At 46.8% G+C, this 15,768-nt stretch overlaps 1 protein-coding gene across 1 annotated transcript; it reads right to left on the reverse strand.

Moving 5' to 3' along the window:
• Positions 1 to 1,762: 1,762 nt before the first annotated feature.
• Positions 1,763 to 12,857, reverse strand: LOC149362826 (techylectin-5A-like). Its single transcript, XM_089568387.1, has 5 exons — positions 12,636 to 12,857; positions 10,906 to 11,048; positions 8,885 to 8,990; positions 7,027 to 7,194; positions 1,763 to 2,046 (listed from the first exon to the last, which is right to left on the reverse strand). Exons 1-5 carry the CDS (start codon positions 12,784 to 12,786, stop codon positions 1,763 to 1,765), a joined length of 852 nt encoding a protein of 283 aa, XP_089424513.1. The 5' UTR covers positions 12,787 to 12,857.
• Between the last annotated feature and the right edge of the window lie 2,911 nt (positions 12,858 to 15,768).

Below are 15,768 nucleotides of genomic sequence, written 5' to 3' on the forward strand. Positions count from 1 at the left end.
CCACAAGCCCCACCACCAGCTACACTACCAGCTGAACCATGGCGTAGCTACGGACATTGCTTTCGCAATTACCGGGCTTAACCAAGCTAAGCCGCAGTCATTTTTTCTTGTACGAGACAACTGTAAACGATGCGTGGTCCATGTCCTCTGCATGGCCGGTCAGAGGCTCGTTGCTAGCTTGGTCGTCGCGCAGTCTCTTGTTTGCCGGGCCCTGGTCTGTAGCCGCAACTACAGGGGCCGCTGGACTCGCCGTTGCTGCTGCTGCCATCAGCGCAGCATGGAGTTCAGCTGGTGGTGATGTTCCATGTCGGTGTGGATACGGCGCTTAGCGCGCAGAAGGTCGCTTGACGTGCTTTTGCCAGCGGCCAGGGACCCCCAGGTTGGCGCACGTCGAGGACACACGCCAAAAAAACTGAAAAATCTCTGAAGTGAGAAAATAAAGCCGAAAATTACGGACCGGTGTCAGAGAGCCGCCCCAATAACCATGGTCTTCTTCCTCTCTCACTACGACTGCAACTTGCTAGAAAGCATATACTTACAATGATGCAGCCGCGGTGGCTTAGTGGTTATGGCGCTCGGCTGCTGACCCGAAAGACGTGGGTGCGATCCCGGCCGCGGCGGCTGAATTTCGATGAAGGCGAAATTCTAGAGGCCCGTGTGCTGTGCGATGTCAGGGCACGTTAAAGAACCCCAGGTGGTCGAAATTTCCGGAGCCCTTCATTACGGCGTCCCTCATAGCCTGAGTTGCTTCAGGAGGTTAAACCCCAATAAACCAATAAACCTTACAACGATGACACAAATGATTCTTGCGTTGGGAATTTTGCGTCTGTACCCCTTTAAAAAAAAGGGGGATACAAACGCGACGTCATAAAGTGCTTGTGGCTCAGCGTGGAAAATAAATATGCTTGATCCTCACAACTCTGGGAGCGACACAGAAGATGACCGCGATAGAATAAGCGATGAGGTCTCTGCTTTCGTCCCCGTCCTGCCTCCTTCCCGCTGTTGAGTCGCAATGAATACTTACAAACTAACCGAGGTTTCAGCCGCATCTAATATGCACACATTTTTTTATATTTTCAGCGATCGTTGTGCGATATTGAGTAGTGTTGCGTCCATGTTTGCAGCCACATTTAAGATTTTACAGCAGCAATGTGCTCAGCTGCTTTATTAAAGCCAGGTGTGTCAGTTCTAGAGAGAAATTAGGAAAGTTAGGTAGGTTAAGGAGCTTTATTTCCAGCTACAGTTCGTAACATCATGCTAGGGGTTGTTTCAGAACACCTGTCTTCGAGGTGAATGAATGGCCACAAAACTGTGTTGAGGAAGTTTGTACCATGCGAACAAATTGATAATAAAACTCGATATAAATTATTTTTTGAAAGCCGCATTGCATCAAAATGAAGACAAGAAGGGTGCTACAACAACAGATAGGCTTCTGATATGGCCCCTATAAACGGTCCTCCCCTTGTTAAGTGCACAGGGATGGTGAAACTTCCAGAAACATGCAGCTTGATAGATAACCAGCGCATAAACGTGCGGTGCGGCAGCACAAGAATTCTTCCAAAATTACTATGTCCCCTGGAGTAACGACCATGCAATTTTGCTTTTATTTACGTGTCATTCTTGCAAATCATGAACTTGTAATGATATCGATGATACGTTGCTCGTGAAAGAATACGGTTGAGAGCCGCGAGCACATGGGAAGAAGTCCTCAATCGTTCGGACGCTTGACGGCTAAATACAACTGCGCTACTCCTAAAGGGAGCTACTTGGCCACTGCATGTGATTCAGCTGGACGTATCATCATGTGTACACTGGGATAGGAATAATAGTAGAAGAGATTTTGGTCTCCTCGCTCACACCACTCGATGCCGTTGGCATAGCTGTCATGCTTGCCGTTCAGGTTAAGGCCGTTGAGGTTGGATTTGTGGCAAGCGTTGTACCACCAGCCTCCGCGGAACGAGATGGCACAATTGAACGCTGCGTGATCATTGTCTTGGTCGAAAGTACTGAAGTTGCAGTTGTCGCCCAGGGACAGTCCATTCCAGCCTGCAGGTAACATATTGCATCACTACCTACAGAAAAGCATCACACAAAGCAGCGGTACAGATAAGCATCATAAGGGCACGAGTACCGAGACGCAAACGCGCACGCACGCGCACGCACGCGCACGCACGCGCACACGCACACGCACGCACACGCACGCACTTCACGGAGTTAGGTTGTGTGGGCGTCCGCAGGTGTAATTTGGTATGATGTCGAGTAGCCTTTGCGAAAGCCAGCGTGATTGTGTGGTTCACTGAAATACAAGCTTAATCTTATCCAGTTAGCGATTACTTTAGTCAATAACCCTAAACAACTTACTTTCGGCTTGTAATTTTTCATGCCTCTGACATCTCCCTTCTGACCACTAAGATGATGTTAGAATTCTTTCAAGGTTCCTTCCGATAATTTCGAGGTCATAATGCGCTACGTATAAAGGTTTGAAAGTTTTTCGAGCACAATCTTCCTTCAACTGATCTGCAGTTACCTAATCCACCCCGCCAGATTTCCGCCTTTACGTTATACCTAAGGCTTTCTTTACTCCTTGTGGAGTTACCAACGGTATGTGTACATTTCATTCACGCCACTAGATTTATCATTAAAATCCTATTGTTTCGATCACTTTCAAGTTCCTATTAAAATCCCTTTGCTATTGAGGTTATCTCTCCTTTGTAGATGGGTTTGGTTTGGTTTATTGGGGTTTAACGTCCCGAAGCAACTCAGGCTATGAGTGACGCCGTAGTGAAGGGCTCCGGAAATTCTCCTTCATCGAAAGTAGGCCGCCACGGCCGGGATCGAAACCACGCCTTTCGGGTCAGCAGCCGAGCGCCGTAACCACTGCGCCACCGCGGCGGGGCTCTCCTTTTCAGTCTCCACAGTCAAATCCATGCTGTACATCCTTACATCGTTTAGCTTACGCTTATTAAAAGCCTTTGAATGTTCTGTTAGCTATTTGGTGACTGACAGAGGGGATCGCTGAAATATTGATGCTGAGCGTGCACGCAGAGCAGCCAACGCATCTATATCGTCCTAGCGCGTCCCTTTCTTCATGCAGGCATTTGTTCCAGCAGCGATCTGCACAAATTGGTTTTCGTTTGAATTGGCTGCACATGTGAACAAGACAATGCACTATCTTCTTCCTCGAGACTTAGCCTATCCCGGATTTTAAAGGCCTGGTGAGGGACCAAGCATAGCCGCCGGTGATACCGCCGATAGCTGCCAACCAAAAGAACGCAGTATCTGTGGACAGAACCACAAAGCGCACCAAACAGTCGTATGCCGTCTACGTTGGTCAAAAGCGTTTCCTTTAAGATGCAGGGGGTTTTCAACATTCAGTGCAATCGCTGCATGGTTTAGCACGTCGACTGCCCATCTGCTCAGTAATTTCATTCTTTCGTGAGTGCTTCTTAATCGTAGTGAATTTCATGCCGAATACTTTATGAGGGGGTGGAAAAAACGGTGACGCCTCTACGGACTTCACTAAAGGCCTTGGCGGTAAAGAGCCAAAGTGCAAAATGAAGTCACTAAGGCGCTGCTGTAATTAACCACGAAGTTGCTATGCGCTTTCAGTGACCTAAAGCTGCGCTAAAGAAAAGCAATTCGTCCAGTGTTGGCATAAATGCTGAACTTGCAACACCCTTCACAGCATCAGCGCAGTTTATCCGCGACAGTTGTGAAGAGTGCACGGATGAAGTAAAGTAGTTACGTCTAACGTTGAATGAGGTTAAAAACCACAGCCTTTGACATGAAGAAGAAAACCATATGATATAGTCCGCTTTCCTCTTACTATATTTCGTGCACTTTCCATGACGTTTGAGAACTGCTTTTCCGTAATTTTCTCTAGGCAGTTTCGTTACAACAAATGCATCAGTGAACAAATGTAGGACACGCGAAAGCATGTGGGAAGTATCATGGTCGTCTGCTTCGTTTACCCTGATGTTTGAGGACAGCCTCCAAAGAGAACGTTGCTTACGTATGAACGGCAGTGTTCTCAAGGAAATACAGCGTGCAGAGGAGAAACGTCAGACTACAAGAGAATCTTGCGTGCCTCGTGGAAACACCGAGCGAAGAGAACGCCTTTTGGGGTATATCTGGCTGCAAGACACGCATTTACCGTGGCGTTTTAAAAAGATATACTTCAATGACGTAGCATAATCTGTCACATTCTTCTTCGAAGCGCTCGCCGACTGCTCACAACCAGCCGCCTGCAAGGGTAATCTGAGAAATGAGAAAATTATTTCTGAAAGTTTTACGTACACATGTTTTAATGGACCAATATCCCGTTTTAAAGGACCCCCCGCCGGGGATCATCCCCGCGTGCACTTAACACGGTATTTTAAAAATACATCGCCTTCGAAATGATGCTACACACTTTTAGAATCTCATCTAGGATGAATTTGGTGGTTCTTCATGAGGGGACGACATCATAGGTGCACTGTGAAATCAGAAATCTGTTTTTAAATCCTCTGCTTCTATTCATTCCTATGGGTATTAAGCCTTCTTTTCCACGCGCACTTTTACCCAGTCACCCCAGCCGGTGACAACGGCGCCACCGCATCTTGCTTACGCCACATACACGTTTTGGTCTATATGTGTTCCCCATGCATATCGCTTCATGTCTATATTAGAAATGATAACAGGACGAGCAAATTAGAACAAGCAGTTCACCAGAATGCATTACGAACCACTACCGGACGACGTTCTATCACTTAATACTGATGATATCTATCATGGCAGTGTTCACACCAAATTAATTCACTTTGTAGTGGCCCCAAGCCGAGCTTTAAGCAATTTCCGCAAGGCAGGGAACAATTAATCGTACAAAACACCAATATGTATTTGGATGAACAACCAGGTTATCGACTTGTGAAGGTAGCAAGACTATTGGTATCGAAAATGGCGGCATCACAAAGACAACAAATACTGTACTTGGCAGTTTACTGTGCTGCGAAGGTATCTACCGCTGCACTCAGAGCAATGAATAAGCAGTATTGTGCAGGGCTTATTAAGCGGGCAGCACGAGCACTAGGAAATTTCAGAAGGTTACAGAGAAAGACACGAGCACTTGTTGTGCTCAAAAAACTTTTCCCGGAGTATGTTAACGAATGCACTGTTGAAACGTTTAACGCTTTTTTTTTGCTAACATATACCTATCCGTACGTAAGTACTTTCAGAACCTGACCAACAAACTAGAATTACCAAGCGGAATCTGCAACGGGTTGATAATAAGTGCAGTGTAGGTGTATGAAATATTATTGGTCTTTTCTAATGCACTCGTTAGCAAAGCTACTGGACCGGGTGATATTTTTGTGCGACTAATGAAGGATAACATATTTCAACTCCCAGATTCTGTAATCTTTTCAGCCAGTTCTTGCACAACTCAACATATCCGTCACCAGCCTAGTTTGCAAACGTCATTCGAATATTTAAGGATGCCATCTGTTCAGATCTGCCCAGCTATCGACCTATTTCAGTTTTGACTGCAGTTTTTGAAAAAAATATTTCTACTCTGCAAAAAAGTTTTTGATAGTATAGCATTCTTACCCGCACGAGCATGGATTTCGGTTCAACTAATCCACCTCATCTGCTATTATTTTTTTTTCCTTTTACTGCAGAGCTAATGTTTTTGCAGCAGAACCCTCGACATTTAGCCAGCTACCGAAATGATCCCAGATCAAGGTTGTCACTGAGGACCGTTTCCTGTCTGCAGCCTGCTCTTACTGGAGTTCTCCAAGGTGTACACGCAGGTACACGCAGGTGTATACGTGAATGACTTTCTAAAAGTAGCAACCTCAACAAAAATAAGCCCACAGAATTCGATTTACGGAATAAATTAGTTGATTCCATGCATAAAAAATAATTACGAATGACTGCTTACATCAACAACACATTCCTTCAAATATCTTGGAGTAACATTGGACTTGGCTTACGCTGAAAGGCTGGTATCGACGCTCTTAGTGGTAAACTGCCATCTGCGTGCTATGTTGTTAAGTTTCAAACGCGGAAACTATTTATCTCAGGTGTGCTAAAATATTTTACTTTGCTCTATCTAACAGTCATTCATCGTAACGCACTGAATCATGCGGAGACACATAAGACATCTGCCTTCATCAAATTCAGCGCACACAAAAAAGACATTAAGAATAATGAGCAACTCAAAAACGCACACACCCAGCAGAGCAGTAGATAGCCAATTAGTAATGTTTCCTTTTGATCGTCTCCCGTGAACTTAAAACAGTAGGCAATGTTAAACTGCGTTGTAAAACGCAGTCCTCCTTTCAATGTGCAAATGACCCTGCAATAAAACGCTTTATCTCCAATTTTATTCGCCAGGACCGCATGCTGAGTATATTTTGCAGGCGTCCGGGAGGCCGGTAGACCTCCGGGAGACCACCATCAAAACGCGGCTGCCGCAGCTCTTAAAACATCGTCAATTCTGGCAGCATGCTTTCCCTAGCTCACTTATGTATGCTGAGCGAAAACTCGATAACGCGGTGCCCTCTGCGGGGGACTGCTCCTTGCCTTTCCGGCTCATCCTCGGGACGACCGTTACAAGTTTCCAGCGGGCCTCGTTCCTGTATTGTACCACACCTCTGCATAATGACATAGGCATCCAAGGAATGGGAATGCGTGCGCCAGCGTGGTAATGACGCGAAATCAAAGCGGGGTTGAGATATTCGAAACTTCATTAAACTAATTTCTTTCGATTTATAAATATGAGTTTATTCCTTCCCCGCATGGGCGAATGAAACAGCTTGTATCGGCTACTCCTGCTACGCGCGTATTTGCCGTCTTCTTTCTGCGCTGTCATTTTCTGCTCCACTCCACGTTGCTAAGGAGGATTGATGCTGGGAGGAGGGGGATGTGCTCGATTTTGGAAAGAGGCGTACCCTTCTTTGGCTAGTTGTCTGCAGCTAGATACATTTTAGCGTTGCTTCCTATTTGTACCCATAAATAAATTTCTGCGAAGTGACTGGCTTGACATACCTTTCGGACCAACGAACTCTCCCAGCTTCAGCTTGAACAGTTCCTCTTCGCTGCCAACCCGGAAGCTCTTGTAACCAAGAGAGGCTGTATCGCCCGTGTGGTTGCGGAGCACAACTCTCAGCTCCATGTCAGTGGGAGCCGAGGTGAGAGCGTGTAACGCCTTGTTCCCTGTGAGTGACGAACATGACGAAAGTAGTTGCAAACGTTAGGCAAAAGCGATTAAATGCGATAAGAGACGCGCTGCTTTAAATGGCATTTTTGCACCATAAGCACTAAGCACCTAGACGTGTCATACTCCCGAGTTCTCTACAAGGAAGAAACAAATATTTCCACAGATTTATACAAAACATTTGTGCAAAAGGCCGCATTTCAACTGATAGGAATTCAGACAGGGAAGTCCGTTGCAGCTCGCTTCCTAGAAAGGCTTCCTTTCTCGTTTCTTTAACATCCTGATGCACAGAAGCCCAGATACAGACACACTGACCACGTAGAAAAGCGTCTCTTATATCTTTTTTTTTTTGTTTTCCAATACACCCAAACAGACAGGATGTCACGCATATTAATGTTCATGTCCTATAACATTACTTGTACCGCGCAAGTTTTACCTCAATTTAGAAAGCGCTTAATCACTATGGACGAAGAGCACTTAAATCGAACAACCGTGCATAAACGTGTAACAATGCGTATGTGTGCGGCGCTTAATATCCTAAAGCGACACATCGTCTTTGAGGGACTCCGCATAGGGGAGCAGATTAATTTAAAACGCATCATCGTATAAAATTTGAGCTGGCGTAGCATAGCAGTTAACTTGAAACACTGGTACTGCTGTTCACGTCACCAGTTAAACTTGAGACACTGTTCATCCTGGTAGACGACACCAGTTAAGTTGCTACAGTCGTAAAAAGTCGGAATTGCCGGTTCGTCTATGATCGTATGTGGTCAGCAGCTAGAAGGGCACTTCGCGCCTTCGTCCACTCGTCCGCTGACACGTTGCCGGTTGGAGCCGCAACTCCAAACTTCTTGAGAAGCAAAACTTGTTTATTGAAGACGGGAAACAAAATAAAGGCAACAGGAGAAAAAGGCGGTTAAAAGAAAGGCTGTGTAAAAGCGGCCGAGACAGACTCGGCGCGCTCCCTCTCTTTGTTTGCAGCGGGTTTTAATACCTTCGATAATTGGGCGGAGCTTTATTAAATCTGCTCACGATCAATTTCAACCAACCCTGCTTCAATGGCACTGTACATACAAGTTGGCGGGGCCCAGTGCTCGCCAGAGCCCGACTCGGCGCACCGCGCACTTTTCATGCAACTTTCGAAATTTTTGGGCGCCAGCAACGCCGAACTCCACCGCTTAGCGCGACAGTCGGGTGGTTTCAGAAGGCGCCGACCTTACTGACACCCACCCCTTGAGAGCTAATCTCTTCTCAGTGGGAAACGGTCGTCAGCCCCTTGGGCCCCTTTTCCCGCGGCTTTGGACAGCGTCGGAAGCGCGCGACCCGCTGTCATCATTCCTAATGCCTCCAGACGGACACGGTAGGAGGAAATTAGCTACTGGCGCCGTAGGCTTCTACCTTAACAATACCTCTCGAGCATTCTTGCAGTTTTCGGATGATGATGATGATGATGAAATGATGCCACCGTGAACAGGATTCGATCCCGCTACCTTTAAACCAGCAATGGAAAGCCAGATCCACTGGGCCACCACGGAGGGAAATTGATGTCTAACCTGTAGTTCTATTTTCACCACGTGATTGATATATTAACCCGATATTTTTTTTTCTGATGATTCGTAATCACCGCGACATTCTGCTTTGTCTGAGGCCCGATGAAAATTTGTGAAATGCAAGTCCGCAGTTTCTTACCAATCCAGTATTCCTTGGCTGGATCACCGAAACCACTAGCGTACTCTGTCCAGTTTCTGTAGAAGTAGTAGACAGCATTGCCGAACTGGCCACGCCGTTGAATCACCTGCGCAAACACACCAAGGGAGGATAATACGGCCGTATTGTTGCTCTAGAACCCTGAACACCCGAGACAAGCTCAGCGAATCCCATCTCGCGGAAGAAGTAAGCAAATACATATATCGAAGGAGTAGAAACACTAACTTCAGGGATCGCACTTTTTTCCAGTAAAATTGCACATGACGTAAGAAACCTTTAACATGATATATTATTTAGCAAAGCGCCTTACGTAGTAAACATTTCTAGACTACCTCAATGTCGAGAGTTGGTGCAAGCATCCAAGGACCAAACGACGCAAAACAAGTTGCGCTGATCAGTTGGTGGGCGTCATCGTAGCCTCCGCTTAGGCGAACGCATTTCCCTCATTACATGTCTGTCATGCGAAGAAGTATTGTGGCCATGTGGTCGTCAGATGTGTGGCAATTATAATCACAACGGGTATCGCGTCTCGCCTCGATCACCTATAAAGCGGGAATAAGCATTCTGGGTAGGTCTCTCTTAGTCCTCTACGGCGTTATTCCTCCAAGACCCGTTTTCTTGTCTCTGAAGCACGTGTGGATTCAGAAAATCAAGTGTGCTTGTTGACAGGCCTGACTTATTCGGTTAGTGTACGCATATGCGGCCGCATAACAGACGTTGTTGTAGGTACGAATTGCGCACAAAAGACACACACAGGAAAAAAACACACGAGGGAGACTAAAAAAGACAGACGTTCATTGAGCGTTTTTAAGGTTCCAGCAAGAAACATCGGCAGCACGCTAAATAACAGCTATGTTGTCCCCGGTACACTCAGTGGCAGGTAAGACTGTTAGCGTCCACAGTCGCAACTAATTTCATGTACTGCTACAACGAAGTAACAGCTACCACGAAGAAATCACGGGGTCTCTTCGCCTTCGTTATAAACAGGTTCAACTGTGTACACATAAAAAGCAGCACGAGAGTCATAGCAATACTGTGACGATGTTGTTGAAGCTGGCGCTGCTGCGAATCCCGCTCGAGCCTTAAGGTTGTTTTTTTTTTCTCTTTTTTTCTGCTGTCTACCGTTGTCATGGAAAATTTCGGAAGTATTTGGATATGTCCGGCTTTATATTTGGCCGCAGGTTTTCAGTGATTTCAGGAAAACGTTTGTCTGAACATAGCGATGTAGGGAGAAAGAAGCATTTCGTGCTTAATAGAATCGCGTACCTTGAAAAAGCTTCAGTATCTATTCCTGCGATACGAACTCTCCGTACCGAGTGACAAGGTGAAAGGGGGGGGGGGAGCTATTCAACAATACAATTGGGCTCGTGAATTAGAAAGAAACATATCGCACTAGTTCCGATCTGCTGTTCGCCTGCATGTAAGCAGATTGTGACGCCTGGAAAGTGCGCACGAACGACAAATTTTCTCCGCCTCCAACGGAAGAAATTGTGGCCCGTCCCTAGGAGACAGGGGAATAGAGAATACCTGTTTCGGCCAAGCTACACTCCTCTGCGATATAAATTGAGCACAAAGGCAATCGTTATCAACAACACCGGGTATTTGTTATATTATGTCGTGACGTGTTTTTCATATTCGCCCTCTTCTGTTTCGTTATGTTACGTCATAAGTATTTACCACTCCGAAGCTGCGCACAGGCAATGAGAAATGTCGTGCTGGAGACTCCGGATTAATTAGACCGCTTTGCCTTCTTTACGTGCATTGAGATTGCACAGCACACGGACTTCTTATCCACGCAGATTCCGTTGAAATACGGGCACCCGGGCCAAAGCTGGATACCGCAACCCTCGAGTGGGCAGGCAGGCAAAAGCCACTGAGCCACGACAGCAGGTGATGCACGACAACTTCTCTTGAGCAATGCAAAACGAGCTCAGGGATTCTTGGGCAAGTGTTAGAGGTAAACGTAACAGACGCTAGCCAGGTAGCTATGTGGATCAACTTACCGTCCAACCTCCCCCGTCCGTTTCCATGTCGCAGTACACAGCCTGTCCCGCCGCGGCATCCACCCAGGGGAAGATTGTGTACACTCCGCTTGTCGTCTGACCCGCGTGCAAGAGGTCGGTGCAATGCTTCGGCCGCATTCTCACTGCGAACACAGTTGTCATACTTACAAGCTGATTCAATTTTGCGACATTGAAAACTTTTGTTGTTCATATCAGGTATAGATCAGACTCCATGACTTGAGCGGCGGAACTAAGATTTACTCATGTAAAAAGAATCCACGTCCGGGGACAGCCGCTATTCCGAGACAATGGCGACGGCCAGAAGGTGCCTGTCGTCAACCAGACATTGCTCGTGGCTCAACGCTGGTATTCCATGTGAAAAAATTGCTGGGGACATTAAAGCTCTGCCTTAAGGATATGACGCGGGGGCGTTAATGATCGGTCATCCAACTTTACATTCATATGTCCCTGGCAGTCCTCATGCCACTCCTGGAGCAATGGTGCAGCGGTTAAGGTATGCGCCACTGTGCTGCAACGGAACGTGCCGCCACTGGTAGGGCTTGTGCGAACCAGATTGGTATTCCCGAGCAACCTTAATTTAACTGTCACCTGCAGAGGAGGTCAGTTTACTCACAATCCGATGGGCAGGTTCTGACGACCCCACAATGCCACGTGACCTAGGTTACCCAAATAGGTTCTTGTACGGGGGTAGCTGGCTGGGCCACCCTATGCCACCCTATTTATCGCTCACAACGCCGACGCCAAATTTTATGCGTAACGGGGCCTTCAGTTCTATAGCGCCAAAGCATAGGAACTCTCCCCACAACAGCGACAGGCAAGGGGTCATACAAACAGATGAATGCTAAGTGAGGGAGTAGGGTAGGAAGGGTGTCGCTCTGCAATAGCCTGAACACAGCTACCTAGTATGAATCAGATGTGGAATGGGAAAGCACCTGTATTTCTTGGTGTGTTTTTTTTTTGTCTTGCGCTTCGGTTATTGTGCGCTGCTCGTTTCATCATAGTCCAATGTGTCACTTGGGTCATTAAACCCCACATACTGTTTCACCACAAAGTAAATTAGAGTCTGCGCGTGAGCGACGTAAACCAGCTGCAAAAGTGGTGAAGTAGAAATGGTCGCCTTGGTTCCTGCTTTGCGCCTGTAGCTTGGTGCTTAGTGCGTTATTTCTTCGCCCATATTCTGCTAGTGCATTACGAGCATATGAATGTGGTTTCGAAAAAAAAGACATGACATCGCGCCAACACATTTCTCTTCGCCTCCTTGTCGCTTAATAGCGCCATTGATTCAGATGACAAAACACTGGATGAAAAAAGCGGATGACCGTGGTGCGTGATGCATGTGCCTGCCCTCTTGTTTGCTATAATCAACCGTAATTTCATACTTAAGCGTACCATGAAGCCTATACATCTATATGTTAATGACATCTCATTACCGTCCAGGTCACTGTTCTCGTTTTAAAGCCCCATTACACTACTAACAATTTTTTCGCTGAGGTGGCGTTTTCACGTTATTTGCCTCAGCAGAATTTTGTGCGAAATGCTTTAATCAGTCGGCAAACCCAAAATACTCCTCACTGACAGTAGAACACAAGGCAATAGTCAGGTAAAACAACGGGACTTCATTAATGGCGACTGCTTGAAACCGAAATTCTTTACCTCTCTCACCCGCACCTAGGCACCTAACGCCTCTGAATACCACCGAGAAGACTCACTCTTTATGTCCGAGAGGGCTGTCATGAGGTCCTTGACGTGCCCTTCTGCACGGGCGATGGAACTGTGCACTGAGCCAACAGCAGTCACGTTCATTGCGTACGAGGCCACGAACACGACCAGCAGCTTACTCCCTATGATGCTCCAAGACATTGTTGCACAGAGATCGCCTACGCTTTTGAATCGCAAGGACCAAATCCTCGAGGATAGCTCCTGCACACAAGAATGGCGAGTAGTGAAACCAATGCCAGTAATTAAGAAAATTCAGCGAAGTTGCGAGTTTCTGAAGTGGTAGCCTCCTTTGGTACTCCAAGTAGTGGAGGAATGAGAGCAGGAGGAGACGGAATTAAACATACTAAAGCAGTCAGGTTGTAAAAAAGCTGACTAGTGGCAAGAACTGGAAATGTTGCTTTGCCTGTATGCTTTTCGAAAGCGGGTGTGTTTTGCCACGGCACAGCCAAATTTTTCCGAGCCACAGCGCCGGGGATAATCGCGTTTTCGGAATTCCATAAACTGATGTGGCTATTACTAACGACCAGCTACAAATCCCTAATTGCAACTAGGTGCTTAACTCTACTAGTTAAAATGTTCATTATGAAAAATTAGTTAACCAGCTTACTACTTAAGAGGATTCACCGGTTTTCTAGTGTACGCTAACCCTGGTAACACCACGCTGAAAAATCTGCATTGTTGCCTCAAAAGAACTTATTTTTGAAAATTTCTTAAAGTCTTCCCTGAAACATCTCGTATGTCTAAGTAAGTTTCATGGTTACCTTTTGTTGTCGTTGTCATCTGTGCACTGTTCCAGCCGCTGTTTTATTTAGGAAGGGAGTGAACCTCCTAATACCGTATTATTTGGAAATAAGGGCATTTTGTATTGTATTAAGTAACCACTCCGCACGTAATTCATGGTTAGAACGACAAACTGTTCTCGCGGAAAAAGATATTCCGGCGCCGGAGCAGTTTTCTCGATATGGCAAAACAGATTGATTTTAGGATATGAGAGCAATGAGTTAGGCCGCGTAAACATTTGTAGAAGACGATATAATTTTGACCAGATGAGATTCTTACTTGCACTGATACTGCACTCAACTCAGGCATCTACCATTTCGCCACCAAAGAAATGCGATCACCGAGATGGGATCAAACCCGCGTCTTTCAGGTCAGCACCTGAGCACCAAAGCACTCAGCCGCCGCGATGGGTCAAATTCTAGCTTAGAGCGCACAAGCGAACAGAACGATCTTTTGAAAACAAGGGGCATAACTGAATTCACATGTGGCAATTGCAACAAAACATCCTACAGAAGAAACACAATCAATATTGATGAGTTCCCGCAATCTCAAAGAACTGTACATGTAGGCACAGAGTTTCCGAGCGCTGCTCGCTTTCTTCAGACTATCGCCACCGAGGAAATATTTGAAATTAATAAGAACACACCCTTGTACTGGTCACAAAGTGCAAGGCCGCATACGGGCTTCTCGTGGAAATCTATGCGCGGGCCACGCTCAGCCTGTCCTTTCCCACACGAAGCTTGACGCCGAATTCTCAACACTTCTGAAGGCGCACTCACCTCATGCAACGACGGTGTTCTCCATGCACTGCGGACTACGCCGGGCGCCGCTCAAAAATATATGCGAAGAAAGGCAGGGAGAAAGAAGAGGTCCTTTCAAGGACGATTTCAAGCGCTGGGTCACATCCTGCGCTTGAGTGACTGATACCATGAGAAAGAGGAACTCTTCGAGTGAACGTACGTTCTCGCCTCATTTATTCGTATCTAGTTCCTCTTTGCTGCAGATACCGCCATTCTTTTGCTAGGGTTCACATTTTGTGCACAATTTTCCTGCAACAGGAGTGCTCTAAGTTTCTTCATAGTAGACATTACACATGATTCATACCATAGTTTAAGAAATGCAAAAGGCGCCCTTGTGCTGGCTGTGCGATAACTGTTCCGTTAAAGATCCCCATAGGGTAAAAATTATCCCGTAGGCCTCCATTACAGCAATTCTCAATTCTTCTTTACTTCGTGCTTTACCCTTTCATTCAAAGCGCGGTGGAAGTGGCCACGTCGATGTGAAATAGTTATTGCGCCTTTTCGTTTCCCCAAATCCAGTTGTTTTACTCAGAGATACTACAGCATTTGCGCCTTGATAGGCAGACACTGCCTAGGCTCGCTAGGGGCTTAAATTAATAAAATCCGACGGATGAAAATTTTGTCGTTTTAGAATAGAGCGTCGCTTCTCGCCATTGAACCCAAGTCTTTATGGCGCAGTGTAAATGCTGTGGCCAAAGGGCAAACTTATATCATATGGCATCGGCTTGTCAAAAAAAAAAAATAGCCGTATTGACATAACAAATCAGCCAACATGAGAGGGTTTGGAGGTGGCCCTGTCCAGCTCGAACCTTAAGGAACGAAGAGCCCTCGTCGAAAGAGCGCTGCCAGCGTCTCTTACCAATGGTGTCCCGGACTAGAGACCCGATCAGTCTTCCCATCAGCCAAGCCTTCTGGTTTTCCGTAAACGTTTTCGTCATCATCATAGTTGCCCACCGAGGTGTGGCCCAGGCACTTGGTCTTTTTTTTTCTGACGATCTCTTTGTTGTTCTTTAACTTGAGGCATGAGCGTCCTCGCTCAGCGATATCCAGTGTGCTCTCGTCTGTGTACGAATGCCATTATTAGCTGTAGCCCCGTCTTGAATCCCATCCACCGAGGCCTCGTTTCAATGGAGGCGAAGCGCGAAAGACGCTCCTGTGCTGTGCGATGTTACTGCGCGGTAATGAACCCAAGTTTTTTGAAATAGGCCGAGGAAACGGTGACAGCCGTCGTGGGCCGTACCCACAATCCTGATACCGTCCCCCTCCCCTCGGTCACCTCCTCGGAAGTGGCCGAGGAAGCAGCCATCGCCCTGGCGATTGCCCACGCGGAAGCCCGTCATATTCCCAGTTTTGCAAACTGCACTACTAAATTTCGCACGTGGGAGGGTTCATGTCCCTGGTGTCAGCATGCTAACCTCGCCCGGAACCAGCCCGCCCCGCAACGTGGAGCTGCTCTGGGTGCCCGCGCAAAGGGGGAACCGAGGCAACGAGGCCGTCAACAGCTTAGCCCGAAGTTTGATACACCGAGCACGAGCGGTCACCG

Source organism: Amblyomma mixtum, chromosome 2 (assembly GCF_055824585.1).
Source record: "Amblyomma mixtum isolate Tamu chromosome 2, ASM5582458v1, whole genome shotgun sequence".
Lineage (NCBI taxonomy): Eukaryota > Metazoa > Arthropoda > Arachnida > Ixodida > Ixodidae > Amblyomma > Amblyomma mixtum.